Source organism: Mycetomoellerius zeteki, unplaced genomic scaffold (genome assembly GCF_001594055.1).
Source record: "Mycetomoellerius zeteki isolate Tzet28-1 unplaced genomic scaffold, Tzet1.0 scaffold106, whole genome shotgun sequence".
NCBI classification, from domain to species: domain Eukaryota; kingdom Metazoa; phylum Arthropoda; class Insecta; order Hymenoptera; family Formicidae; genus Mycetomoellerius; species Mycetomoellerius zeteki.
The window spans coordinates 1402597-1429368 of record NW_017255975.1 but is presented as its reverse complement, the minus strand read 5'-3'; the positions used below and the strand labels follow the sequence as shown (position 1 = coordinate 1429368).

The 26772-nt window shown below is 39.7% G+C and overlaps 1 protein-coding gene across 2 annotated transcripts in view; it reads left to right on the top strand.

Moving 5' to 3' along the window:
- The first annotated feature begins 6 nt into the window (after positions 1–6).
- LOC108724399 (nucleolar protein 4-like) overlaps positions 7–26772 on the top strand; it is a 73124-nt gene continuing 46358 nt past the window's right edge. Inside the window, exon 1 of one of the 2 annotated variants that reach the window (XM_018450764.1) lies at positions 7–146. In XM_018450764.1, coding sequence (XP_018306266.1) covers positions 102–146 — 45 coding nt within the window. In that variant the 5' untranslated portion in view covers positions 7–101. The remainder of the gene's footprint in view (positions 147–26772) is intronic. The other variant, XM_018450756.1, reaches the window with a different exon arrangement.

Below are 26772 nucleotides of genomic sequence, written 5' to 3'. Positions count from 1 at the left end.
GGAGACAGGAGGACAGAGGCGGACAGTCGAATAGAGACCGGCGAGGCAGATATTTCCCGCTCCGCGAAGGGGGGCAGAGAGGGCACCCCGGAGAACTGAATATGTCCGCCAAGCGAAAGGCCACTGCCATCATGCAGCACCACAAGGTGAGTCCGTACGCGTATTCCTGCACACATATGCACAACATGTGTATTGCATATTACCACACGTTTGTATCGCCACGTGATATATCGGTACTTGTTCCCGATGTTGCGTTTCGTCATCAACAGCAATGGAACGAGGCAGTTTGCCTTTTCGAGTTCGAAGAATTTCGTTTGAAAAAAAAATACTTTTCTCGGATTATCGGTTACAAAATGGTAAAAAGCTTTGGTACCAACGCGAAACAATGAATCGGCAGGTCAGATATTGAAGGTCAGGTCCCTTGTAAGGGATCAGAAAGAAATACATTAGGAGGATACGCTCCAGCAGGCAGAAATTAAGACCTTTTACCTTGACGACACGCTAATTTATTTTATGGACGCATTAACCCTCGTCCTCTCCCTACCTTGGAATCTTGTTGAACGCGACGATGAATTTTTTTCCAGTGAAAGCTCGAAAAGCACGTCGGAGCATGGCGCGCTCCATTACGTAACTCGTTACTGCGCGCGCGGAACCTAATTTTTTTTCGGCGCGCGGAAAGATAAACTGCGAAAAAGTTTTAATTGAAAGAGTTGTGTAAATCCCGCGCGGCGGCGGCGGCAGCAGCGCCGACGACACGATGAGGTGCGGCGAAGTGCGCTGAGTTCGAAAAATTGTTCTCGTGCCGTTCGTGCTTCGCGTACAGCTCGGCATTACGCGCGCCAAATTACTCGCAATGCGCATCGCGACGTTGGTTACTTCTCCTTGACTTTCATACCAGCTCGCCGCTGGCCTAATTATATTTGCAGAACGATACAAATGAGTACAAGCGTACTGAAGGAAAATGAAATGATTTTGTAAAACTTTACAAATGATTTTTTTAATATTACCAAATCATTATCAAATCATTTGCAACATTTTAATAACTTTAGTTAATATTGTAATATTTTACAATATTAAAAATGACTTGTAATGTTTTACAAAATTTTTTGTATTGTCGTTATATATATATATATATATAAAAGTACTCGTATCGTTAAATAATTTTGTAATATTTATAAAACAACACCCCAATTGTCAATGTAATTCTTAACGTTCAATGCGATGACGTTACGGCTATCGATCTGTTGTGTTTGTTTTCGTTCTATAATTAATTTAATAACTACTGAAAATATATCAAGTTCGGAGACCTTTTCCGTGAATCCGTTAAAGAATCTGTTATTTATTAATTAAAATCAGGCATGCCGGCTGTTACATTGTGTAACATTAATTAACAGAAACAAATAAAGATTGCGTAACGTGAAAATTATTAGAACGCTAATAATGAGGATTCTTCTAATTTACAAATGTAAAATTTGTCTCGATATTATTCGCTTCTGTTACTTCTAAAATGTGGTTATGTACATGTCGATAACGCCGTCACACGTTGACATAACGCGTGGAGAGGTCAGCGAGCGTCTCTTTAAGTTCGCACTAGTGTATCATAAGTAAATAATTTCCACTTCTTCGGAATCGTCCGTCGCAAGTATCGACGGACGATCATCCATGAACCTCGATGACACACGTCCGGCGCGAATCGCGCAATTTGCTCGTCAATGACGAACTCGGTCGGATCGTACTTATCTCGCGACTTTTTTTTTTCTCTCGTCGGTCGCAACAGCCGCGCCAGATTAGACCAACGTATCTACGTGAAAGATAATCCCCGGACGACATATTCGCGCGCAGAGGCGTACTCAATTCGGACACGTGCTTTTCCCGTTCGCGTCGTTGTTTTTAATTAACAGCTGGATGCATCATTCGATCTTTACTTTAGCAAGAAATCGCGTAAATATAATTTACGTCACTTCTTTTGAAGTAAAATACAGTACAATTTCACGAGTATATATAAAATTTTTTAAATATTCGATAGTTTTTAGCCATAAAATATATTATATAGAATATTTTATATAATACGATATATTTTCACAGAATTAATGATAAGATCGAGAAAGGAGGATAAAATTTCTTTTTCTTGTATCAATTTTATGCAATTTTATGCTATCTCTTATATGCGATTAATCTCTTAAGTTTGATATACATGTAAGGGAGAGAAAACCGCAGTTAAATTAAATTAAAAAAAAACGGAGTAAAGCGGGCAATAACACAAAAGTATTGAAGTGTTAAAAAATCCGGAATACGCGTGTCATCATTCCTCGCCGTTAATCTTCGTTCGTATCGCGAGCGTGATTAAAAACTGGCGCGTTTATCGGCTGATAAAAGGTAAAATCGGCGCAAAAAGGGACTAGAGCGTTCGTCACTGAAACGAATTACAACGGCAGTGCGCCTCTTAACAATTTTTCGAATATCCGTCTATGCGATTTTCAGAGTGATAATACATATAACAGTCGTCGAAACGCGGTTCCACGAGAAGCGAGTCCGATAAAAATGCGAATGCGTATCGAATATGTCTCGTTAATTTATCGATCGACGTGTTCGGCGCAGTGTAAATTGCTCCCGATGACATCGTCCGAATTATATTCCCTTTCACGTCGCTACTCATGCCTCTGTTTCCATTTTCATTGCGTATTTATGTTAAATGTGTACTGTCCAATTTTCACCTCATATTTACGCCAAATGCCACTTTCATGTTCACGGATAAGTTTCGAAACACAATAGATGAAATAAGCTTTAAGCTTTAAGATATTGGTCAATCACAATCGAATGTGAGGAGAATAATCGACAACGATTGGTTGATTTCTTACAGCTTAAAGCTTACTTCACCTATTCTGTTTCTATGTTTTTAAAGCTGCGAAAGGAAATCATCCTTCTGTAAAGTCGAATCGACATTGATAATTTTTTAATCGATGAGTAAACTCATTAAAAGTGGAACGTCGGATAAGGCATTTTGCGTTAACAGTTTTACTTCCTGAACGTCTCAACGTGATAGAATTATCGTACTATTAAATGCAAACAGGTCCAACAGGTTGCATTCTTCATGTTACGCCAATAATAATATTTCATAGACCAAAGTTTGAATAAAATGTGGAATGCGAAGATATTTAAATGCATAGAAGATATTGAGAAAGAACCTTTACTGCCACGCGCTCCTATATCAGAGAAAGGACAGTATAGGAAATGCGTAACGAATTGCGACCTTCGAAATTTCGAAAAATAGCAGTTATCCTTCTCGCTCCTCGTAGCGTGTTTGTTGTCTCGTTCAACCTCGACAGTAAATTATGGGAGGAGTCGAGGCACGTGCAGAAAAATAGTACACACTAACGGTATTATGCTGGGGAACGAAAGAGCAAAGTGTAAATACTAACTGTGCTACCACCAACGAGCTAGATCGATCGGATCAGGAATCGAACCGCGAAAGTCGAGCCGAAGTTGAGGCAGGTTCGGGACGCCGCACACGCGTCCTTCTTTGCTTCTCTCTCTCTCTCTCTCTCTCTCTCTCTCATTCTCTTTATCTATCCTTCTCTCCGTTCCATCCGTTTCGTCCTGCTCGCTTCTCCTCGTCTTTCCCCTTCTTCTTTCGTCACGGCCGTCTCGCTTTAGCGAGATCTTCGTCTAACTCACGGCTCCATTCTCTCTTTCTCCCCAACTTCTCTTGCGCCTTCTCTCCGTCGCGTACCTACGTGGCTCTCGCTCTTTCGTGGTCCAACAGGTTATATTTTTCCGCAGCGGCATCTCTTCCTCCAGTTTCTCTACCCCGAACCGCCGTCCTACCTTTTTTCTCCCCTTCTTTCGGTTTCTATTTTCCTTAGGCCACGGTATGCAGGCCGTTCTTCTTTCTGTCGTAGTACATGTTTCCGTTTCGTCGACAACGACAACGTCTTATCGCCACGTTCGCATAATGATCAAATTCCGTTCTCTCCGAGGTTCTATTTGACAGATTTAACTCTCTAACCGTATCCTGGTGTTTTTATTTAAACATGAAATGTGTGATTTGATTTTATAATATTAGATCGTGCAAATTATATTTTCAATATCGAGATATACTGAGATATACAGGAGATATACAGGAAAAGTATCAAAGTACGTATAATTGGAAGTTATATACGATATTAGCATATAAAAGGGAAAATGATATCTACGATAAGTCCACGAATTTTCATATACTTTTAAAAATGTATACTCGAGGGACAGTGTCGAATGTATTATACATATGTTGATAAATAGCCATATTTCCCGAATAATTTTCGAGCAATGCCGTAACTTATACTTCCTAAGTCAGCGAAGAAGCTTTTGTAAGCGCGGATAATTAACGCCACAATTAAAGCTCGCGTTGCTTATATTTATTTTTCATTTTATTAAATTGCGACAAATGATTTAAGCAGCGTAGGACCGGCCGCACACATGTGCGCGCAAGCAAACACGACTTACCGAGCAAAAGTAAATATTGTATCGCAAAAGTGCTAGTGGAACGGGGGCATTAATTCGTTAAAAGCATTCCGGCGACAAGTATTTTCGCTTTTTTCTTTTTTTAATCAGTATAAGTGCATCCTTCGTCCCTTGCGCGCTAATCTAGCCCGACCATTTCCATGTTCGCGGCCGCGAAACTGTATGAAACACCGCACGAGCCACCGCAATAATCATGTTTATAATTCGCGTCGAATAGCGGCTATTCAATTAAACGCTTCTTGGACCGACGATGTATTATTATCGGGCGAAATCAGAGATCGCGCCCAATCGTCATTATTCTCGTGTCGTTGTATCGACGCTGCGCTTGTCATACGTGACGTTTGAATGTTGATCAATACGCTTTTTTTTTTTACGGAACAGCCGAAAAATTGGCCGTCGAAATAACCAATAATATATTTACCCATCTCTAGAGACAGGTGATAAATAAACACTTTTATTATCCTTCCATAAATAAAACAAAATCGGAAAAAAATTGCGATTGTAATTATCAATTTTCCAATAATATTAGCAATTTGTAACTTTACGAAATGAGCTCCCGTCTATTCTTCTTAATTAAATCCTGTTTCATAAGTCTGCGAGAACAGACAAATGTGACGTATGATATTATGCGATATAAATATGTTAGGTAGATGATCGCTCGTGAATTCATTCGTTAATGAGGCGTGCGATTTCTCTTAAGGGCCAAATTACGGGACGTGACGAAGTCAGGAAAGGCCTGAACATAAGACGTTTTCGTGCATAACGGTAATCTCGTCGATCAAAAGGAACCCCTCAGGCGATCGATATTTATGGTCGATGCAGCTGATTATTCTATTTGTGTAACATAAGTTTCTTTCTCTTTCGCCATCAATTACTGTCTTAATGATTTCATTATTTGGAATTTATTTATTTACAAGGTAGATTAAATTTATATCTATGTTATTAATTTTCGCTCTCAAAAAATTGCGTCGATATCAAAGTGTTGACAATAACTATTGCATATCTGTACTATTTGTAAGATTTTTTTTAAGGATGTCTTAATGTTTTTAATATGAGACAGGATATATCAAGTTTGATGATGTTTCGGTGAAATTAATATTGCCATTGTACAACGTCATCGAGCGATTAATGACACCACGGAATACAAATTGTGTTTTCATATAACGTACAATTATATTGCAATTAAACGTAGCGTTATAATAAATCGTCATCAAAATCAGCGAGGGTAATTACCAATTACGAAGGTCGTATGGGATTTTGTGTTCTGCAGCTGGATGTATATCTGACATCTCTACTTTTTTTGCAATTAATTGAAACGTACACTGAGGCGATTAAGTAAAAGGCAATAGCAATGTGTTTCCCAGGGGTCTATATATCTCACAGATTATTTTTTGCATATAAATAATCGATTGTGCTATCATTTAAACATTAATCTTGATTAACAGAATTATTTCTCCTACATCATAATTAGAATTATAATTTAGAAACAGAAACATATCGATAACAGGGATAATCGATCACATTGATTGACACAATAAAAATCGAATACCTATATTTAAATAAAATCCTAAAAAATTCTTTTCTCTCAATGTTGTCACCTTGTTGCCGTCTTATTGGCTTTTTTGTATATTAGGAAGGAGGAAATACTTTTTATTTCTGCTCTAAAATAACTACGCCCTTGAGGAACGAGAACGGAAGATGGAAATTCGAATTATTGTCTCTTGCTTAATCGCAGCAGCATCGTTATAGCGCATTCGCGGCGCAACGCGAAAGGCAGAATGGCGCCGCCGCGCTTTTTGCATCGAGAGTATGTCCTCGTTATGGTTGTCCCAGCACGATCGTGTAGTTTCACTGCGGACTCCGGGTAGAGTAGAGTCGGCGCGAGAAAGGGGAAGGGAGAAGGGGAAAGAAGGGAGAGGAAGGTTCGCGTCCAAGGGTACGAAGCGAACCCTCGTATTCCCGCCGAAGTGAAGGGCTAGTATGGATTTCCCATAAGATCAGGTATGCTGGTGCCTGGAACCGACAATAAGGGTGCGCCCGTGCGCCCGTTCGGTATACTGAGCTGGAAAGGAAATGGGAGAGAAGAAAAAAAGAAAGAGGGAGAGAAAAGTGTTACGAGGGACAGAGAGAGGAGAGAGAGAGAGAAAGAGAGATAGAAAGGTGGGAGATGGAACGAGACGGCAGAGTACAAGGAAAGAAAAAGAAGGCAGGCGAACTGGCTCTTCTCTCACCCCGTTTCTTTCCTTCCCCACGGTAGGTCTACCTCACCCCGTTTTAAAGCCGCCCGCCTGTGTAGAGCGCGTTCCAAATATATCTGACCTGGGGTCCTTCGAAAGCGCTGCAACACATTTCGTGCACGTTTTCCAAAATCCTCCGTTATGAGACTTTATGTTTGTGTAGATGGTATGGATGGGTCTAAATGGACAAAAAAGGAATCGAACTCAGGTAAAAAAAGGTAAAAAAACTTTCGGAACAATTAGGACTTCCTTCTGTTGTCCATAAGTTTTTCGTCTCCCATCAACGATCTCTGCATAATTTCATTCGAAGATACGTTCCATTTCCTATATATAATTATATATTATATACATCGCACGAAATAAGAGGAAATACGTTCCGTTTAATGCTTGTTTGGTCGACTGTAGTTCTGCTAAATCATGAAAAGGCACCATCCGCACCTGAACACTGGCTGGGTTCGCCCTTTTTCCACAGGCATGAGAGACGTTATCCCGAAAATGGTGCGCGGTATGTTCCAAAAGTGCATTCCGCGGTAATGCACTCGGCTTGGAACCACGCCCCCACGTCCTTCCTCTTCCATGGCCACGAAGAGATTTCTCTCTGCTCACGTCTCGAGATCGCCATATACCCACCCTAGCACCCGCTGTGCAAGCATGCTTTCTTTGTACGGTTATTTTTATCTTTTCCTTCGCGGAGCCAAGAGAACAGTCCGATATTACCGACCCCGAAACGGTGTGGCGTAGCGAGAGAAAGAGAACGGTGCAACGGAAAATATTTATGGCCACGCGGTCGATAAAATTACAGCGAATTTACACGCCCGATGGTTGGTTTTGCCAAACTTTCATTCCTTTTAAACCAGCGGGTTTTATTACTCTCTGTGAATAAGTCGGAAGGGTCTTCGAGGCACTTTGTTGTATCGACGATTATGGACTTAAGGATGCGGGACTTCCATCGCATATTATAATTACCGACGCGATCTTTAATTAAAATAGGAAATATATTCAACTATTATTCTTTAGTGTCAATGCCTCAGAGTCATGAATAAAATTCATTAATCTTTTTTTGAAACTGGCTTCATCTTTCATCTTAATTCATTAATATCGTCCGTAATATCTAATTCATCACGCGCTATCTTCGATTGTGATTAGTCTTCTTATATCTTCGCGTTCGCGTATATTTTATCTATTTTTATCAACTATTTTTATCCAATACCTTATTTATCATACTAAAAAATGTAGTTTGCGTCTAAATTAAAGAATATTCTATTTAATAAATCCGATAAAATCAATACACTAATCAAATATCAAATTTTCGTCAAGAAAAATGTCTATTTCAAATTCATCGATCCGTCCTCAAAATTATATTTGTATTCGTGTGAGTGAGGACAGTTACTTGATTAGGTATCATGTACCGAGTTAAAATCGCGGAAAGAGCCGCGCAGTATCAACGAGGCAATGTCTCCGGATTGTCCTCTTACTCGCTAGCTCGCCGACCGACCAACCGACCAACCAACCGGGAATCACGTACCGCGACACGAATCGGAGGAAATGGAATTTCCTACCAAGTCGTCGGCAGGCCGGGCAGCTTGATGATGGGCTTATCGACGTCGCCGGCCTAGCCGTTCGTCAACCGCTTTACACGGGCACGGGCGCGAGCGAGCGAGCGAGCGAGCGAGCGCTCACGCACGCATGCACGTATGCACTCGCTGTGTTAGGCGGTAGGCGTGTGTTGATAGCGCGAGGTGATGTTTGTTGCTAGCCGCCGGGTGATTCAGGGAGCCATCCGTGTCAAGGTACACCGCATCGTCCGCGACGTCCACATGCAACGTATTCTGTATTCTTTTTGCAACCGTCACGTGCACACGGACCGTACCGAGGATAGCGCACATCGAGGATAGCGCGCGCGTACACGCCGCTCTTTGCACACGATCATTGGTGAGACGGTTTTTTTAAAGAGAGAGGCGTATGATAGCCTGAGGAAGAGGGGACGATAAAAAAGGAGAAGTCACGGATGCGCTCGTGTGCTTTTTATCGTTGCGGTGCTCTCTCGACGAAACGAGTGTCGGTGCGTACGTGCGTACGTGTGTACGTGCGTGCGTGCGTGCGGGCACGCGTGTGCGTATCGTGTGCGCGGACGAGCGATGAACACTACCTCCGTTATACGTGCGATTACGTACTTTCGCGATTTCGCTTAACCCGCAAACGACTTCTGTGCGGGTCGGGACGATTTGAATCCGGTATCGCAGTCTCGTGCGCGCGCGCGCGCGCGCTTAATAACGCGTCGCTTTACGATCTCTATCCGGTCTGCTTTCGGACGCGGTATCGATCCATCTAACACGATTTGCCGCGACGAAACGCATGTCTGGTCTTTTCGCTCTGCGGCTCTGTAAATTATTCGCGATCTCGTGATAATTCACACGTCTGAAATGAATCTGTCGTATGGTACGCGAAATTTGAAATGTTAGATTTTCTAACAAAATCTTGGTTCTTTTCTCAAGAGAACTTTAATTTTCCATATGCGACAAATTAGACACCTTTCTTGCTTATTTTAAATTTATTTCACACATGTTTAATTTATTGCATATATAATTTTTATTTTTATCGATCACGTATGATTAAAAAATTCATGGAGAGAGAAAGGGGGAATAAGAATTAAATAGTAAGAAAGCGATTTCGATAAACTAATATTTGTAAAGTTTCTCTAAATTGCCTACAAAAAGAAAAAATTACATGAAAGGTACTGATAATACCTATAAAAATATTATGAAGTCTAAGAATTTTTTTATACATATATCTCGCAGTTTGTATATTTCATTGATGAAACGTTGTCAAATAATTTTTTCAATATCTCACGATGTTCGTATATAAAGAGGGTTTTTAGTACTCAAAGGAACGCCCTTTTGAAACCATTGTGAATAGACATTTCCGATGTATTTTTGTTTTCAAGATATAGCAATTTGAAAATAGTTCTTATATCTTATATAATAGTACCCGACAAAACTTTTTCTTGTATAATAGTACCCGACTTAACTTTTTCTTTTATTATAAATGTGAATAGTCATTTCCGTCGTATTTTTACCTGCTGAATCCGTTGGTAAAAGTTGACTGTCGCATCGATATTATGAAAAAATGGCATCAACGACGGACACGATTTAGTTTTTCTATTGTTATTTAGACCCAAGTTTCTATTAAAACCCAAGCTTTTTTAAAGGAATTTTTTCGGCTCCCTTTCAAGTTGTCAGTTTCAATTTAGAATTTATTTTACAAAAGCTACATCTTAACAAAACTATAGATATATTTCCTATATTTTTCCCAATTTACCTTACCATATTGTAACTATTATTTAGTAAACAATGGTTACAATCCTTGAATTAGTTTCTTGATTTTTCAAATGATCAATCCATCGATGGTTATCTGAGGATCAATAGAAACATTCGAGTTATATTACCGGACTAAATTCGAGGAACGGTACCTGGCGTGACATTCAGAGAAATTATCTTGATAGACAAAGGCGAGCGACAGTGTTTGAATCATATCGATGATAACTTTGGATTACGCTTGCGAGATGATATGGCGAACTTCACGTTATACGAGATTAAAAAATGTACTATCATCTATTCGTTTCACACTTACAGTCAATCAGTAATCGAAAGACATTATATTGTTGATATCTGAAATTCTCGCAATCGGAAGATAGAAATATAACGAGATTTTTCGAGTATTTACGATAAATATAGTAAATACTATGAAATTTCTGACGTAATAGAATGTTTCATAATGAAATAGATTGTCCTAATTCGTCTAGATCGTAAGTCCTGTGAGAAAATCGTTGATGCCTTAACTTGGATTTTTAACCCTCCGTCTGTAATCTGGGTCGTTTCTGGCACAAGCAAAATTGGACTCTTTCTCTGAAATAGAGAAAGGGCGGAGTCTTTCCTCCTAAAATAATCAAGAAATCTATTTGAGACATCTATATTGAAAAATAATGCTGAATTTTTTCACATTTTTTGACAGCCCTATACTATTGTATAGTAAAAAAACTTGGACTGGAAAAAGATCCATATTGTCAACGGAAAGTTAATCCTTTTAGGTCGAGTTTCAGGTCTAGTGGGTCATATATGACTCAGAATCTTTACAAAATCGTATTTTTGGTAATTATTAAACATTTTAATTCAACCAGGGCTAGTTTTAAAGGAAATTGTCTAAACTTTAATTAAAAATATTGTGATAAATGTAGTCATAAAATTAAAAAATTATTTACATACATCGGAAAGTTTTTGGACTTTAACTCTGTCTCACAAAGACCTTTTTTTTGTAACACAAGTGTGAATAATGATTTCCATCGTATTTTTTGTTTACTGAACAAGAATCCTTTGTTAAAATTTAACTATTATGTCACAATTTTGAGAAAAACTATGATTTTAAGAATTTGTTGTTTTTTCTATTTGATATCATATTTCTAAAAATCATGATGTGACAATGTAACTACGCAAGATTCTCTCTTTCTCTTTTTCTCTCTTCCTCTCTCCCTCCATCCTCCCTCCTCTCTCTCGCTCTTCCTTCCTCCTGCCATTTTGAATTTTTATATTTTAACCTTATTCTTGTATTTAGTGATTTTCCAAATTTTTAAAAGTAATAAAACAATATATGTCCCATTTCTAAAAAAATCCAGAAAGAGAGTTAAAAGTAATTATTGATGACCGTGAATGGTAGATGATTTTTTTATCTTTAAGAACACAGTTTATCTTTAAGTGACAGTCTGGATAAGATACGCGAACTGTCCTTTATATACGTTCGTTCAAGCATTCCATTTTTTATCGTGCAAGAAACGAAATGCACGCGATCTCAACTCAAATGCACATACTAGTATTTCGGATCCCAGACGCAGTCCTATAAATTTCATACCTCTTCCAGTCCTCTCGCCATCGTTCCGCCGCGCTGCCAATCAAGCGCGCCTGCGGATCGTGCACGATGTGAAAGTTTTACTCGTGATTACCCTCCCCGAAGTCAATTAACGGTGAGCGAATTCGTTTATCGTCGGATAATCCGCGATCCCGGACCTGGGCCAAGCGAAGGGTTCTTGAGTACGAGAGCGTGAGTGCGCGCGCGTTGGAAGTTAATTCCGACTAATCGACGTAGGTACGTAGTTCGTCGCTAAGGGTGGCGGGGCCGATCCAAAGATAGGCACGAAGTCAGGGATCTCTGGCATCTCTTTACCTTCCCGCCATCTTTTCCCTTCGCCCGTCTTCACTACGAGTTCTCTGCGTAATTTCCTTGGCGTAATTAAATCTGTCCCTGAAAATATCCAGAACCCCAGTCGACCGGATTTGTCGATTACCCCGAAAATTGACGATCGTCTGAATCGAGACCGGATGCGACGCTCCGCTGGTAATTATACCTAGCCTCGTGGATTTTCATTATTCATATGCGTTGGTACGGCGAGTAAGCCTGAGAGGTTGCCACCGCCTCTTCGAGATGCAACGGGCGAGTCGAGGTAACTGAGATGATCCGGCAAATTAACCGTGAGATCGTCTAAAAGGATCTGAGATACTCCCGAATTTCAGACCTACCTCAAGCTTCGTAATTGACAAGAAATATGAGATTAGTGACATATTTAGTAATTTAGTATTTTCGTATGTAAATATATCCCGCGCCAAGTTAGCGATAAACTAAAAAAGTATCTCGCAAAGCAGCGTTTTCCTGTAATCGATAACCGGAGTCAAAGTGATCGAGTCGCGATCGTTGTCACGCGATAAAACGCCACATGACTAATTTATGAGTTAAAGATGAGAAACGGCGGGGAAATACGTCGAGTTTTTGAGCGACTTTTAAGTGCGCGAGACAAAGTTTTTCTTTTTCTCGCCGCTCGCGAGACGTTCCGATAAGAAAATCGATGCGCGGCGAGTTAAACGCCGCGACGCATAATGACCACACTTTATACGACATTGTCCATTTCGTCTGACAGTTCGTGCGCGCAAAAATGCCATACCGTAGAGAGGCGAGAAAACGGTGGCCGAGCACAGTTTGCAACTTGCCACCCGGTACTAACGCCGAGACGCATATATACGTATTCGCCTGTGCATGTATGTGCATATACCTGTCCGATTCTGAACAAGGGAGCGCACATAGAGGGGTTGGCGGTGGCAGGCTACATTGGGGGTTGCGGTGTCAATAATACATCGCGCTCTTCGTATATAGGTGACTCGCTAGCGTGGCTACGAAGGACAAGTGAGCTCGAACAAGAGAGAAAGCTTATTAAAACAGACGTTATATTTTTAATTCGACAGGAAGCCTATCTTCTCCGTGCACATAAGATGCATAAGATTTGTTAGAATTTCGTATAAAAATCATCCTGTTCCTGATATTATTGAAATTATTTACAATAAATGATTGACTCGTTATCAATTCTTTGAAAACGAAACACGAAATCATTAATTATCAAAAAGTAGTATAATGCTTTCATCTTTTTCTAACTAAACACCTCAATCTATTTTATCCTGAATGCAATGTCGTGTTTCTTATCGCGTGTACCGAGTCCTATTTGTTCGTAGCCATCGCGTCGCGTCTTCTCGTGACTACCTCGCGCTGTTCGAGTTTACGGTCTCCTCCCTCGCGTCACCATACCACACCATCCACACCACACCACACTACACTACACTACACTACACTACACTACACACGTGAGTTCACATATGTCCGTTCCAACGGGCCTCTGCGGTACATATATTAGCACGTACCCTATCGTATGTGCGTGCACGGTACCCACGATCGTATACAGGCACGCGCAGTTCCCGTGTGTGTGATATATGCCTCGGCTGTACGTGGCGCTTGAGTGGAGTTGTGTGGCGGACGGGTGGGTGGCTCGTGTGGGCGGGTGGACGATAGTTTATTCAGCGGATTATTGACGGGTGGTGTGTTCGGGCTTTCTCTCGCTCTTTCTCTCTCTCTCTCTATCTGTTTCTCTCTCTCTCTCTCTCTCTCTCTCTCTCTTTCGGACTTTCCTTTCTCTCTCTCTTTCTACATAGCTACGTACGGCATACTCAAAATAGCCCCCGGTCAACCCCTGGCGATGGCATTTCAAAATATCGACCTTTTCGAATTTATCCGCGTAACTCGATAGCATATATGCATACACGTCGGCACAAGCTCGCGGAAACCGACTCTGATCTCGCTAATGATACCACGGACATCGGTGTTCCCTTTCTCATTTGTAATGAAACGTTGGCCTGTCAACATGCTATACTGGCATTCGGGAAATGAAGAGGGGTTGGTTTGCGTCCTAGGAATACTCTTGGTCTATAGAAATCCTCATGGACACGTATATGAAGGTATCACCTTTCGTCCGCATAATTTTTCTGGCTGGAAATATCTCAGCGGATGCATTTGCGCAATGAGCAAAGTATGGATCACCTGTCCATGTCGTGGCGCGATCAATTTTGTAATTTCAAGAGTCAACAACGCATTCAAAACTTTTCGTTTGATTCTTGGATTGCTCTTTAAAGACGAAACGTTTGCAGTGCCGCGTAGTGCCAGACATGAAGACGGCAACTCGCGGGATAATTAATTTCACTATGCCTGACTGCGCGTATGGGAGCAGACGGCAAATGTTTAGTTACGGATACCTACTGGCCTCACTTCCCTCCTACCGTAACTCTCACGTACAAAACGCGTGCGCGCGTTTACTCGTATACTTGCGTGATATCTCACATTATCAAGGTGAGCCGAGCGTCAACCACCGGGACGAAGGAGGAGCGGGAGAAGGAGAGAGAACGGAGCGCTTATTTTTTTTTCTTTTTATCCGATCGCGATGTGTTGGCACACACAGATGCGCACGCGCACACACGCATTTGATCCAGACCGGGGACCTAAATACACACGAGAATTTACACTCGTGCACGAGTTGTAGAGTTGATAGGGATAGCAGTGTGGGTCCGCGTAATTGCCGGCAGCCAGACGCGGCGTTACCAACCACTTCCGGTCCACGTATCCGCTCCTGCAAACACCTTCCTTTTGCTCAGAGTGCGTCCGAAGCGAACGCACCTCGCAGCGTCGTAAAAACAGGAGTTTCGTGCGTCATGAACGCGTTATCTACGAAAGGTATTTTTCTAATAAAACCTACTAGAGATATATCTTATAAGATATGTCTTACTAAGATATATCGCGTATGTTATTAGATATTAATTGCTAGATATGAAATTACAATATTAATCAATGCAAATTTACTGTCTGTAACTGATAAATTACGGCACAATGATTAATAGTATAATTTCAAATTATTTTTACTAATTTTGTACTTTTTACATAATTCCAATTTACGTTTATTTAAATACTTATATTCATATTAAGTTATTTCACACACCCTTATAGAAATCTAATACTATCCAATTTATTACTGAAAGACACTGATTAATTACCATTAGTAATGCAATTGTCAATATTAGATTTCTGTAAGAGCAAAAATGATAAATACCGAATACAATTGATAGATCACTTTATATGAACGAAATAGGCAATGAAAGTGACCGTTCGGAAGGACTCGATCCCTGGTGTATCGTTCAATGCTGATCGCGGATACATTCGTGTTCTCGCATGCACTTTCCGGTGCATCGCACTTGAGTGCCGTTCTGCCGTAAAATGGAGTGATGCGAAGAATCCAGGAGGATCTGCGGCCCGTATCTGATATTCTGCTTGCATTCGTATTTGCAAGTGTATGTTTGTGTGTGTGTGTGTGTGTGTGTGTGTGTGTGTGTGTGTGTGTGTGTGTGTGTGTGTGTGTGTGTGTGTGTGTGTGTGTGTGTGTGCGTGTGTGTAACAATGCGCGCGCGCGAGCGACCGAGGAACGGTGGAAGAGAAGTAACTACATAGAGAGGCGAGGTCTCGCGCGAATCGATGGCTAATAGCCTTCCTGCTGTAATTAATGCAACAAGTTGATACCTAACACTTATCTACGGTATGGTATGTTGCCGCGCGGCTTTAACGGTTAACCCGCGACGAGTTCCCGAACGAGTATAGCGTACGGATATAGCTCACGGTACACAATGACACGGGGCTAAGGGACGACGCAACCCCTCGCGCCACGAGCGATTTATCAAATTGTTTTATCTCTCCCCACTGGGCGCTCTTTCTCTCTCTCTCTCTCTCTCTCTCTCTCTCTCTCTCTCTCTCTTCATGGATAGTACGGCAAATAGAACGTCACTGCCAGAAGAGAGGCTAGAGAGATAAAAAAGAGAGAGAAGGAGAGAGGGGATAAAAGGGGAGAGCGGAAGGTGTTCGCGGAAGTACGCGGAAAACGAATATGTTTTTTGCAAACTCAATAAAAACGGATGCGCTCTCGCCCTCTCTCTTTATCTGATTTTCTGTCTTTGTTTCGTTTTTTCGCCTCTCTCGTGATTTTTTTTCCCCTCTAACTGCGCACAGAATTGGAAAATATTCACTACGGTATTTCGACAAGGGCTCCCCCCTCGCGCAGTATAGTTATAGGTGCATGCTTTAATTGATATTACATATCGCGCGTCGAAATTTACCAGCGATAACTGCTCGTTCATCCGACATATGTACGTTCAACTGCATATTGACGGGCATACGCCAAAATTGTTTAACTAAAATAAAAAATTTCGGTTAAAAAAAAAGACAACGGCTTCCTGCTTCTCTAATTTAAACTTTGATACCTTCGTAAAATCGTCATAAAGCTCTATTATCACATTAGCAAAATTGATGACACGCAATTTATTCCACTCATAAAAACGATATGATAGCTACATCCTGGAAATGTCATTGAATTGATTTTCATTACTCTTGTAGATATCAATATAATCGATATCCTGAAAACATCTGTAATTCAATCTGTGACATCCATTCTTGTCTTTTTAATATACATCTTTCAAAAATTCAAAAAACGGAAATCATTACTATAGATATATTGGAGCTGATTTTATTTTCTATTATCTAATTCGTTTAATTTGTATTTTATATGCATCAATCTTACTAAACTTTAATCAGTTCTTAGCATATCTTAATTAAGCGGAATGGAGATGCTGGAACAGTTTTGAAAATGCTCATTTAAAGTCAAAATTTATCTCGCATGGCGCCTACTTAAAGACGGTGTATTCTTGGAAAGGTGCCAGGAGATTAAATATTCGGCCGAAGTTCCCAGAAAAGTTCGTGTTGCCCTTTCATTGCACCGCGTCGGCACAGAGGATTTCAGAACATCTACGAGGGTTAACGTTGGATTTGGTAGGCTCAGGTATAGAGGCGTCGTTTCAACCCCGCTGTAACCCCAAAACTCCGAACACACAATTAGCCAGTCCGTGTACACCCACAAGCGCCACGTTCAATTCTTAAGGACTCCCTCCGTCGGGCATTAAATGCAAACCCCCTTTTCGAGATGGTCTGAAAGAAACTAGGGAGAATGCTGGAGAGACGAAAGGAATGAAAGGAGTGCGGGGAGTTGGTTTCAACCACCCCAAATGGGACTTGGCGTGAACTTTCTGGCAGGGACTCTCTTGTCTCCCCTATTCTGCACATGCGAATGCACCTGCAGCTGCGACCGAGTCTGACGATGGGTGGGGGACTTCGCGGAGGGTTGGGAAAAGAGCGCCAGGAAAAGTAACGAGGGGTGGGTCACCGTATAATTACCGTTAATTGAATTCTTAGTAGCACTCGACCGATCTAAATGTGCAACTGAGACCTATGAGAGTTTTCACGTTATTAAAGGACGTACGTATATGCATGTATGCGGTAGGTATCAAAGTTCGTCCCATCCATAGTTTAGCTGTACTTCAGAATTTTATTTTGCAATTTAACGAGACTACATGAAGCATGACAATTGCAATAGATAAATAATTTCTTTTACCATAAAAAAGCAGGTTTTATATTTGCGCATAAAAGAACATTATTAAATTAGATCGGGATTTTGGAACGCTACATATATCTAAAGATGAATCTTAATGCATCGGAAAATGATTGCGTGCACGCCATCAGGGTACGAGGTCGTTTCGACGGGTGTGCCTCTTCGAGTGAATTCGTTTTCCCTCCCTGTGCTTTATCCATGTTTGCATGCGCGTGTGTAAACTGCGCGCTCAGTTGCGTGCGCGTTGGGTTGGGTCGCTGGCATTGTTTGCACTTAAGTAATAGTTATTCATTGCGAGTAATTCGCAGAGAGAGAGAGAGAGAGAGAGAGAGAGAGAGAGAGAGAGAGAAAGGGAAGACGAAAAGAGGGTATATATGTGCCTGTAATTTAGCGCAATAACTGAGGGTTGTAGAAAGCGCACTTATCGAGTCCATCGCTCGTTCCTAATGATCGAAAACTGAAGCTACTGGGTCACCGAATTGCTCGCCGGTAATTCTGAGTAAATGGCGCGAATGGAATTCGTGACAGATACAATTTAATTCAGCTCGAGTAGTAATACAATTGTGCGATTCACTAAAAAATTTCATTTATTCTATCTTACAATTTTTACAAAATTTCGAAATGTATTAATTAAATGAAAAGCTAAAGCCGGGAAATGTATTGTTAGAGATTTAGTACGCGGATGTTACTTATTCTCTATAGTGATTGCCAAGAATGATTGGCATTTTGATATTTATAGTCCATGAGTCAATAATTTTATTATATATATGAATATATGTAGATGCACGTTCGCAATTATGAATTATAATTGTGCAATTTAATATCTACAATATAAAAACTTTTATTTACAAAATCAGCTTTGTATTAATTGACGACAATCCTAAAAATCCAGTATAAATAAATTTTTATTACTTATACAATTTTTTAAAACTTTTTTCATAAAAGAAATCACTTTATGCAGGTGACGTGTATAGTACAGTGGGACTTGGTCATACCGAGGTTAAATTATTGAAATCCAGCGCGAGCTTATTAATAGAGAATGTAAAATATCACCCTTTGTACAGGGAGAATTAATATTGTTCGTTGCAAACCGTGGTAACAAAAGCCCCGTGTACCCACGCGGCTGCATGAAAACGCCGTAAATGATTTTCGAAAATGATTTTCGAGATGCATGATTTCGGTACACGTATGTCGGTTAGCTCGTACTCTTTCTCTCTTTTCCTCGCGCGCACATGAACTTTTCATTTCATGAATTCTCGCAGTAGCGCAGCACCAGCGGTGCAATCTCATCGGGAGTCAGTTTACGATGCGGCTCCAGCGCCCGATGCGGTGGTAGCTCGATCTCTTTCTCGGTGACGCATCATAGTACATTTCGTTTCGCGAATGTCAGAGGTAACATTCCTAGAAGTCGGTCTCTTCTCTCGCAGGAAACTCGCGAGACGATGCGACGCGACGGCGACCATGGAAATAAGGTCGGAATGGAAGCCGGCGGATGGTTGGTCCTTTGAGGAAACGAGAGACGAGAAGTGGGATGACGGGCGGGAAGAACGCGAGAAAAAAACAAGAGTGCCGCGTAGTACGCTCTTGCTCAGTTTGATATCGCGCCGCGGTGTATATGACGCTAATTAAAAGGTGAAAAATAAAGGGTGATGTAAATGGTAAAAACGGTGCGCACGTGCATCGAAATCGGAAGTCACAATCGGGTGTTAATATCGAGTTTTAGATTTTAAACGATGATACTTTGAAAATTGGTGAAAATAAAAGAGAATACAAAATACACGTATATATTCCGCGTGGATTGTGTTTTTAAATTAAAGGGAAGAATTTAAAATATTTCATATTGATTCTATTGTTATTTTTTTTGTAGCAATTTGTCGCGTAAATTTAAAAAAAAAAACGTTTTGCGTATTTGAAATTCTGCATAAATTCGGATAAAAAAAGAGTACGGAGGAAGCTATATCTACACAATATACAATTTCGTCCCTAGGGGGAACATCCAACAGAAGAGAATTTTTTCTCTTCGCCGTTATACTTTCGTCAAGGAATCTTGTCGATCTTGCACCGTTACTAGAGACACTTAGATGCAACTGTGCGAGCTCGATCTCACGATAAAACCACCGTGTCCAATCGCCGTAGTCATTCTACTCTTACACTTCACGTAATCGATCTAATCGATCATAAAAAGGAACGTCGATCTCCGCATAAAACTTCTTAATGCGCCTTGCTTGAAAGAGCCGCGTAAAATTGCATATTAAAAAAAAATTGTATATTTTGCCATTAATTTCGCAATTTAATTCATATTTATTCTTTTCTTTTTCAGGTAAGTCCGAATTCCAAAAAGCAAAGATATGCAACTTCCGCGTTGAGTCCTAAACAAAGGTAATGAATAATTTAAGATTGATTTGTATCTATTGTCGAGGAAAATGATTTAATCGAAAGTATCTTGATGTACGACGCGTGAACGTTTAATCATATCTCTTCCTAATGTGGATTTCCGACGATCTTATCTTTCTCGTCGAATCTTCTCATGTTTGCGTCCGACGAATTTTTCTTTCGTCGTACAGTATGGTAGCAGTGAAGTCATTTAGGAGGGTCGATCGAGAGCGCGGCAAAATTGAAAATTGCCATAATGCAGCGGTAGTTATGGTAATGCCCCGTAATATCGGCGCGCACGGTCATAGGGCGTGATTTGAAAGGGGATTTTTATGCTGAATTTTACTACCTATCCACGTAAGTCTCGCACGGAGTACCGAACAGGTACTCAATTATCCAGGAGGGAACAGCATAATAATTCAACCTTCCCCTCCATAACTTGCACCCCTCTTTACGATCAAATCGCTGTAATCATTCGCTCGTAATCACTCGATAAAATTTGGAATCGATTTATCCCTCGCAATTATTCGGAATAACTATAAAAACCATTGGCTCTTTATCAACGACTTCGCGATACAAATCTAAAGTCATTTATAACGAAAAGCGATCGTAGACTGTATAGCGATTATAAAGTCGCGATCAAATGGTGCCCAGAGGTCCTAACTGTTCCACGGCTACGCCTTCCCTTTCCGCACTCTCCCCCTCTCCCCCGCATTTCAGCAAAATCATCGACATCTCCGTAGCCGCGGGTTTTAATCGGGCAGCGGCGATTAATTACGCCGTGCGAATTGCGATCTCGATGTCTTACTAGCACAAGTGCATCAATCACGCTTCCGCAGTGCCGTTATTACGGGGTAAACCGGAGATAACTTATCACGCTTAATATCATCGATCTAGAGACGCACCCTTACCGCTTTGCATTTCGATTATGTACTACGTGTACATCGCCGGGCGGGTCGGCGCGGCGATTGCAGCAATCCTACGGGTACACATCGGACGTTGATGCATGCTGCTGCATTTGAGATGCGCCGTTGCGCGAGGCAAGAGCAGATGACACTAATCGCGGCCTGTACGCGTCTAATTGAAATCTATGATTCTGAATTTTGTTGTCCTCGGAGTGAAATAAGTGATAAAGCGACGCGTATAACGAAGAGGCAAACATCCAGGATGCGTTCCGTTCTGCGCTTACAGCGCTTGTAAGCATCATTTGTTCTTATTTGATATTTTATAGACAACAAGGATGAATTGGTGCTTACAGCGTGCGTAAAAATTGAACGTACTAATATTTCGATGCGTTAAAAATATAATCCGATTCAATTGAATTAGATTCGGCACACAACTTAATCCTAATCGATATTTGGTCCAAAATTTTCTTAACTGATATTCACGGTCAAGTGTACTTTAAATTAATGTATCTTTGTGCTTAGAGTTAACGTAATTGAAAGCTTTTTTTTTTAAATCAAAATCCTCGAGGAATATAGGAATATTATATAACTTAAAATCACGTAAGGTTATGAAAAACATTTGATACAAACAATTTTTTACAACGTAATGGAAGAAAATTTTCACTTGCAAATACCGATCGAGATTAACATAATTCTTTTTAGCTAAGTTAGAGCGATCGAACAAAATTTTACGCATTAACCTTTAATATGATTGGATCATTCGTGTCCTGCGTATTTCTTTTTTTTAATATTAGGAGCATTTGATTAAATAATAATTTTTATCTTTTTTCTTTTTTATATAATACGTAACATTATAAATACTTTTTAAAGATGTTAAAGTATAGGTTAAAGTATAAGGATCACTTAATTTTCCTATATTTGTAAAAGTGTGATAAAAATTAACACGAACGATTCATTGTGTGTAATAAAAGACCAAAATTTTATCGTGGGCACTAAGAGTTAATTATGCAGCGCAGTTTGACGAATGTAAAAGAATAAATAATTCAATTGATCATTGAATTGTTTAATTACAATTGCGGTCTGGAAATGATGCACGATATGTAAAGGAAATCGATCTAATATCCGAAGGGCTCAATGGTTCGCGTGATCGTTAATTCCTGATTGTGCGTGTTTTGCTCGGCCATACCTGCTAGTGATTTATAGAGGAAATAGCACTACTTCATCCACAATTTGGAACATCCGCTAGTCATCTCGATTTCCGCTGGACTTCCGCCTTGCTAGTCGTTATGTCTGTCACGGGATTTTAAGGTCTGCGATAACCGTGCTTTTAATTATTATTAGCCGATTCCATCAATGTCGATAAGCTTCAACCATACTTTAAACTAGTCGCTGTTTGTATTGAAATCATCTATTCCGCTGTAGAACATATGGAATTATTGTAAAACGAGTTTTATTATGATATTTTCGTAAAAAAACATTAACCTGGGAGTAGTCATCTGATTTCCTTTTACGTAAATAATCATCTGGAATATTTTTATATTCAAATTAAAATTACTATTATACACACACATACACACACACACACACACATATATATATATAAAAATAGTGATTTTAATAACATATATATTATTGATCGTTTTTTTATTTATTTGAGAACATTATTATAGATACGGATTTAATTATAATTTTCTGAGAAAAGTAAACAAATAGAAACCAAATAAATATTAAACGAAATAAATACATTAAACAGTTTATTATAATAGCAATATAATATTTCTTAAAAATTATATTTCTAAAAAAGTAAAGGTTTTAACTAATATAACACTTTTTTAATGTGTGTTTTTGACGAAATTATATATTTAAATGTTTGTAATGAATAGTTTTCATAGAAGAAAAAATTTGTATATTAAAAATATGGATATAAACGACATCTTGTGTACAAAATAATATTTTAAAATAATTCACATTTTATCGTTGCTGGGGTGTAAAAATACCCCAGGTGATTATTTTCTGATTAAATAAATTTCACATAAGTAAGTATAAATTGAAGTTTTAATTAATTTAGAAGATATAGCATTTTTTAAATGCGCTTTCTTTAATAAATTGATTAATTAAATGATCGATCAACCATTTAAGTCCGAGAATTGATTACGATTATTTCACAGCTTCTCTATAACAAATTTTATAAAATGTCACAAAGAAATTTCTCGAGTACTTTGGTTAGCTACATTGCTGTGCATACTCTTGTATATATCTTAGAAGTATAAGTGCGACTAACATAGTAAGGTGTCATCATTTAGCGTTTATGTCCCAACTGTATTAGACGATTGCTTTTCAAGCATATATGTACATACCAACTTAGCGTCACGCGCAATTCGTCAACTTGATTTTCGAACACACCAGATTTGTGAAGTTGGGAAATGAAACGCAAATCGAGCGTGATTTACGAGCGTAGGGACCTGTGAGGAAAGTGAAAGTATTTTTTTTTTGAACGCCGATATTTTTATCTGCGGATAATTTAATATTAGAGAAGGGAGCGACAGGTGCGAGAAATTTAAAAATGTACGTTTTTTTTCGCGATACATCGGAGAGAGAGGACTAAATCATCGCGGATGCTTTGGATAATCTTGTATCGCCGGACACGATTAAATGGAATAATCTCGATTAATTAGGATACAACACGCAAAAAAAAAAAATAAACGCATTAAAAGCTATGGGTATGGTTAAAACGCGTTCGCGAGGTAATCGCTACGTAATCCCCTCACCGCAGCTTTTCATACGCGTATCCAGGGAACATCATCGCGTACGTGAAATTACCTGACCACAAAAATCAACTTGCTGACCGCGTCCAATCCTTCCACGCGAGCTCTATTATGTAAGGCCGCCTGCGTTCGATTAGCGGATGATTATATACTACTCATTCGCGCATTCTCAAATTTCTCGTCCGACGAAATTTCGTGCTTACGAAATATTTCGCGGCATCAATCGTAGACCACAACTCGAGATGTGTTTCATCGCGCGTCCCACTCAGTCGTAATTTTCGTAATTACTTCGCTGCCGATTTTCAAAATGGTCCATAGAAATTTTTTTTCGAACAGCTTTAGCGAATCGGTCTCTCTCTCGACAGTATTCTATTCGCGAGGAGATCGATACGTAGCACGAGGCCCGAAGCCAAATTGTACGTCATGTGGCATAAAACACAAGGTTAGCCTTGTACGCGTGCATGTGCAACGTTCATGTGCATCCCACACATTGACGCGCTCGTGTTTAAGGATACGTACGAACGCACACTCATGTCGGTCTCTGACAGACAATCAAACGCGTATTGCACATTGCTCCACACAGGAAATTCACGCTATCGCACGTATGTATAATCGAGATGAGGGAAGGGAGAGGAAGTTTCAAGTGCGAGATACGCGTTAAGGTAGCTCCGTGACGAGTTCGCACGTTGGAGTACAACAGGCAACTTGCGAACACGCATTCACTTTAAAAAATATCAAATTTGACGCCATGCCGGTGTCTGTATGACTCACCGTGCTGGTGTTAATATTAACACATAATGTGGATTTATAATTCCTGCACAGTAAAAAAATTTGTGTATTTGTGTTGGAAACGGTCCACTCACGTTTGTGTTGAATTTTTTAATACATTCGAGTGTTAATTTAACATAATGTGATTATGTTATTTAAAGATTTTTTGTGAAATTGATATTCAATGTTTCTTAGTGTCAAAATGACACAATTTATGAGTAAGTGAACAAGTAACATAAAAATAATGTGTTTTGAAACGTAAATTCTAAGACAAATGAATGAAATATGTGTTAATTTAATATATACCATAAATATTAATTTTCTGAAAAAAAATATGTTCCCAGTTTGTTTACAAACTGTGTCGATCTTTCTTTGTATTTATTCTCTTACATAATATTTGTGTTATCTTCTAACATATTCATCTTGTGTAAAATTAACTCAAAAATTTGAGTGGATCGTTTGGGACATGCGATTTATGTTAAATTTAACACATTTTTTCCAACTGTGTAGTGTTTATATCAATATAATCACTATAATATAGATTTAAAACCCATGATATTAAATCCATATTATGTTGGTGTTAATATTAACACCAACACAGTGAAAATTATATAGACATCACAAGGTGTTGAATCCAGACCGATATTTTGTAGAAGGTTTGCACACACATGATACACGAGCACACGTTTCATGCGTGTCTGCACGTGTGTGCGCACATGCACGCGGATGATGACCGTACGAAATCTACGAACTACTGACAGACGCTTCGTACCATCGCCAGCAACGCCCACACTCCTAAAGTTGCCAAGACCTCGGACAATGAGTCCCGACAAGACAGCGGCTCTCATTCGACCGGTAACAAAGCGAATCTTGGCAAAACCGATGATCCGAGAACGGAAACGACCGAGAGCGGTCTGAACACTGTGGAAATGAGGTCGGATGCCGGTCTCCTCGGAACGCGAACAAAAACCGAGACACTTCCCACCTCTACGCTCGAGAGTGCTCTCGATGCATTTCATTCTGATTTAGACCTAATTCTGCTATGGAATCTTCACTACGAATACAGCAGCTAATTACATATTGTGAATTGTCTGTAAAAAGATGAATTTTCTTTGAATTCCGTAAAAAATTCCCATCTTATAGTAAATAATATGATTTTATTAGCAAAAGTATACATTCTTGCCATTAATTTTGAATACTAGAATTGCCGATGAGAGAGAGAGAGAGAGAGAGAGAGAGAGAGAGAGAGATATGCTCTTTTGAGAGTTTTGGCTCCACTAATGGTTTCAATTTTTTTCTTTTATATATTAGATGTACAGTAGAGAATATTGAAAATATGTAAATATAATGCAAATAATTCTGACGATACAAACAATACCAAAATAATTTTTCACTAACCGAAACAAAGAGAGGAAATTGACACCTTTGGTACTTCTGGCGGTTAAATTAAATACTCAGAAATTTAAATAAAACCCAAATCAAATTTATGCATTTATAATTCTGTATGTACGAAAGACTGTCGGAAGATCTAACAAAGCCGGAACGATCTATCAGCGAGCGCCACCATTGCTCAAAGAAAGACTATTCGTCGGGTGCAATTTTACACAGCTCCCGGCCACTATGACTTCTTGCGATATTGCGATATTCTTGCTGTATGCCCGCAAAAGGTTGGCACACGCGTCGCTTCTCGGCGCTAAGGGCTATTTTCATGACAGGGGTTGGGGACGCGATACCAGAAGCTTCGTACCCTTTCGGTACCATATTACGGCGCATAGCCTGTGTATCCTATATTACGCTTAATCGCCTCCATTATTTACGGGGGTTGCAGAATACAGCCGAGGCGCCGTGCGTCTGCGATATGGTCTCCGCTCGGAAATCTTTTTCCGCGTTCGCCAGTTATACCACGCTTTTTGCCTTCAGCCATTTCAAGGAAGACCATATCGATGCCAGCACAGCTGTTCGAACGTTCACGTAACAAGATATTGGCATATTTATTTTCGCGCGTAAAAAAACACGTCTGATTTGTTTCTATCAATTATTGGCGAAACTGCCGCTGATATAAAATTGAAACCTAATACATCATTAAACACATTCTGAATGCATAAAATTGATATCTGTGATATATTTTAGGGAATACCGATTTAATAAATCGGAGGTAGATTAAGGTAATTTTTTCAAGTCTAAATTATTATCAATTCTGTGTTTTTGCTTCAAGCGTAAAACGATAAATGTGATTCATGCATTTAAATCAAATGTGATGATTTAAATACATATTCCTAATGAAGTTACTGAATTCTACGACAAAGAGCTATAGTAATAAACGTCAGTCAGTAGTCAGACAAGCATTGCCATAATATGCTTCGCAATGTGTACAAAGA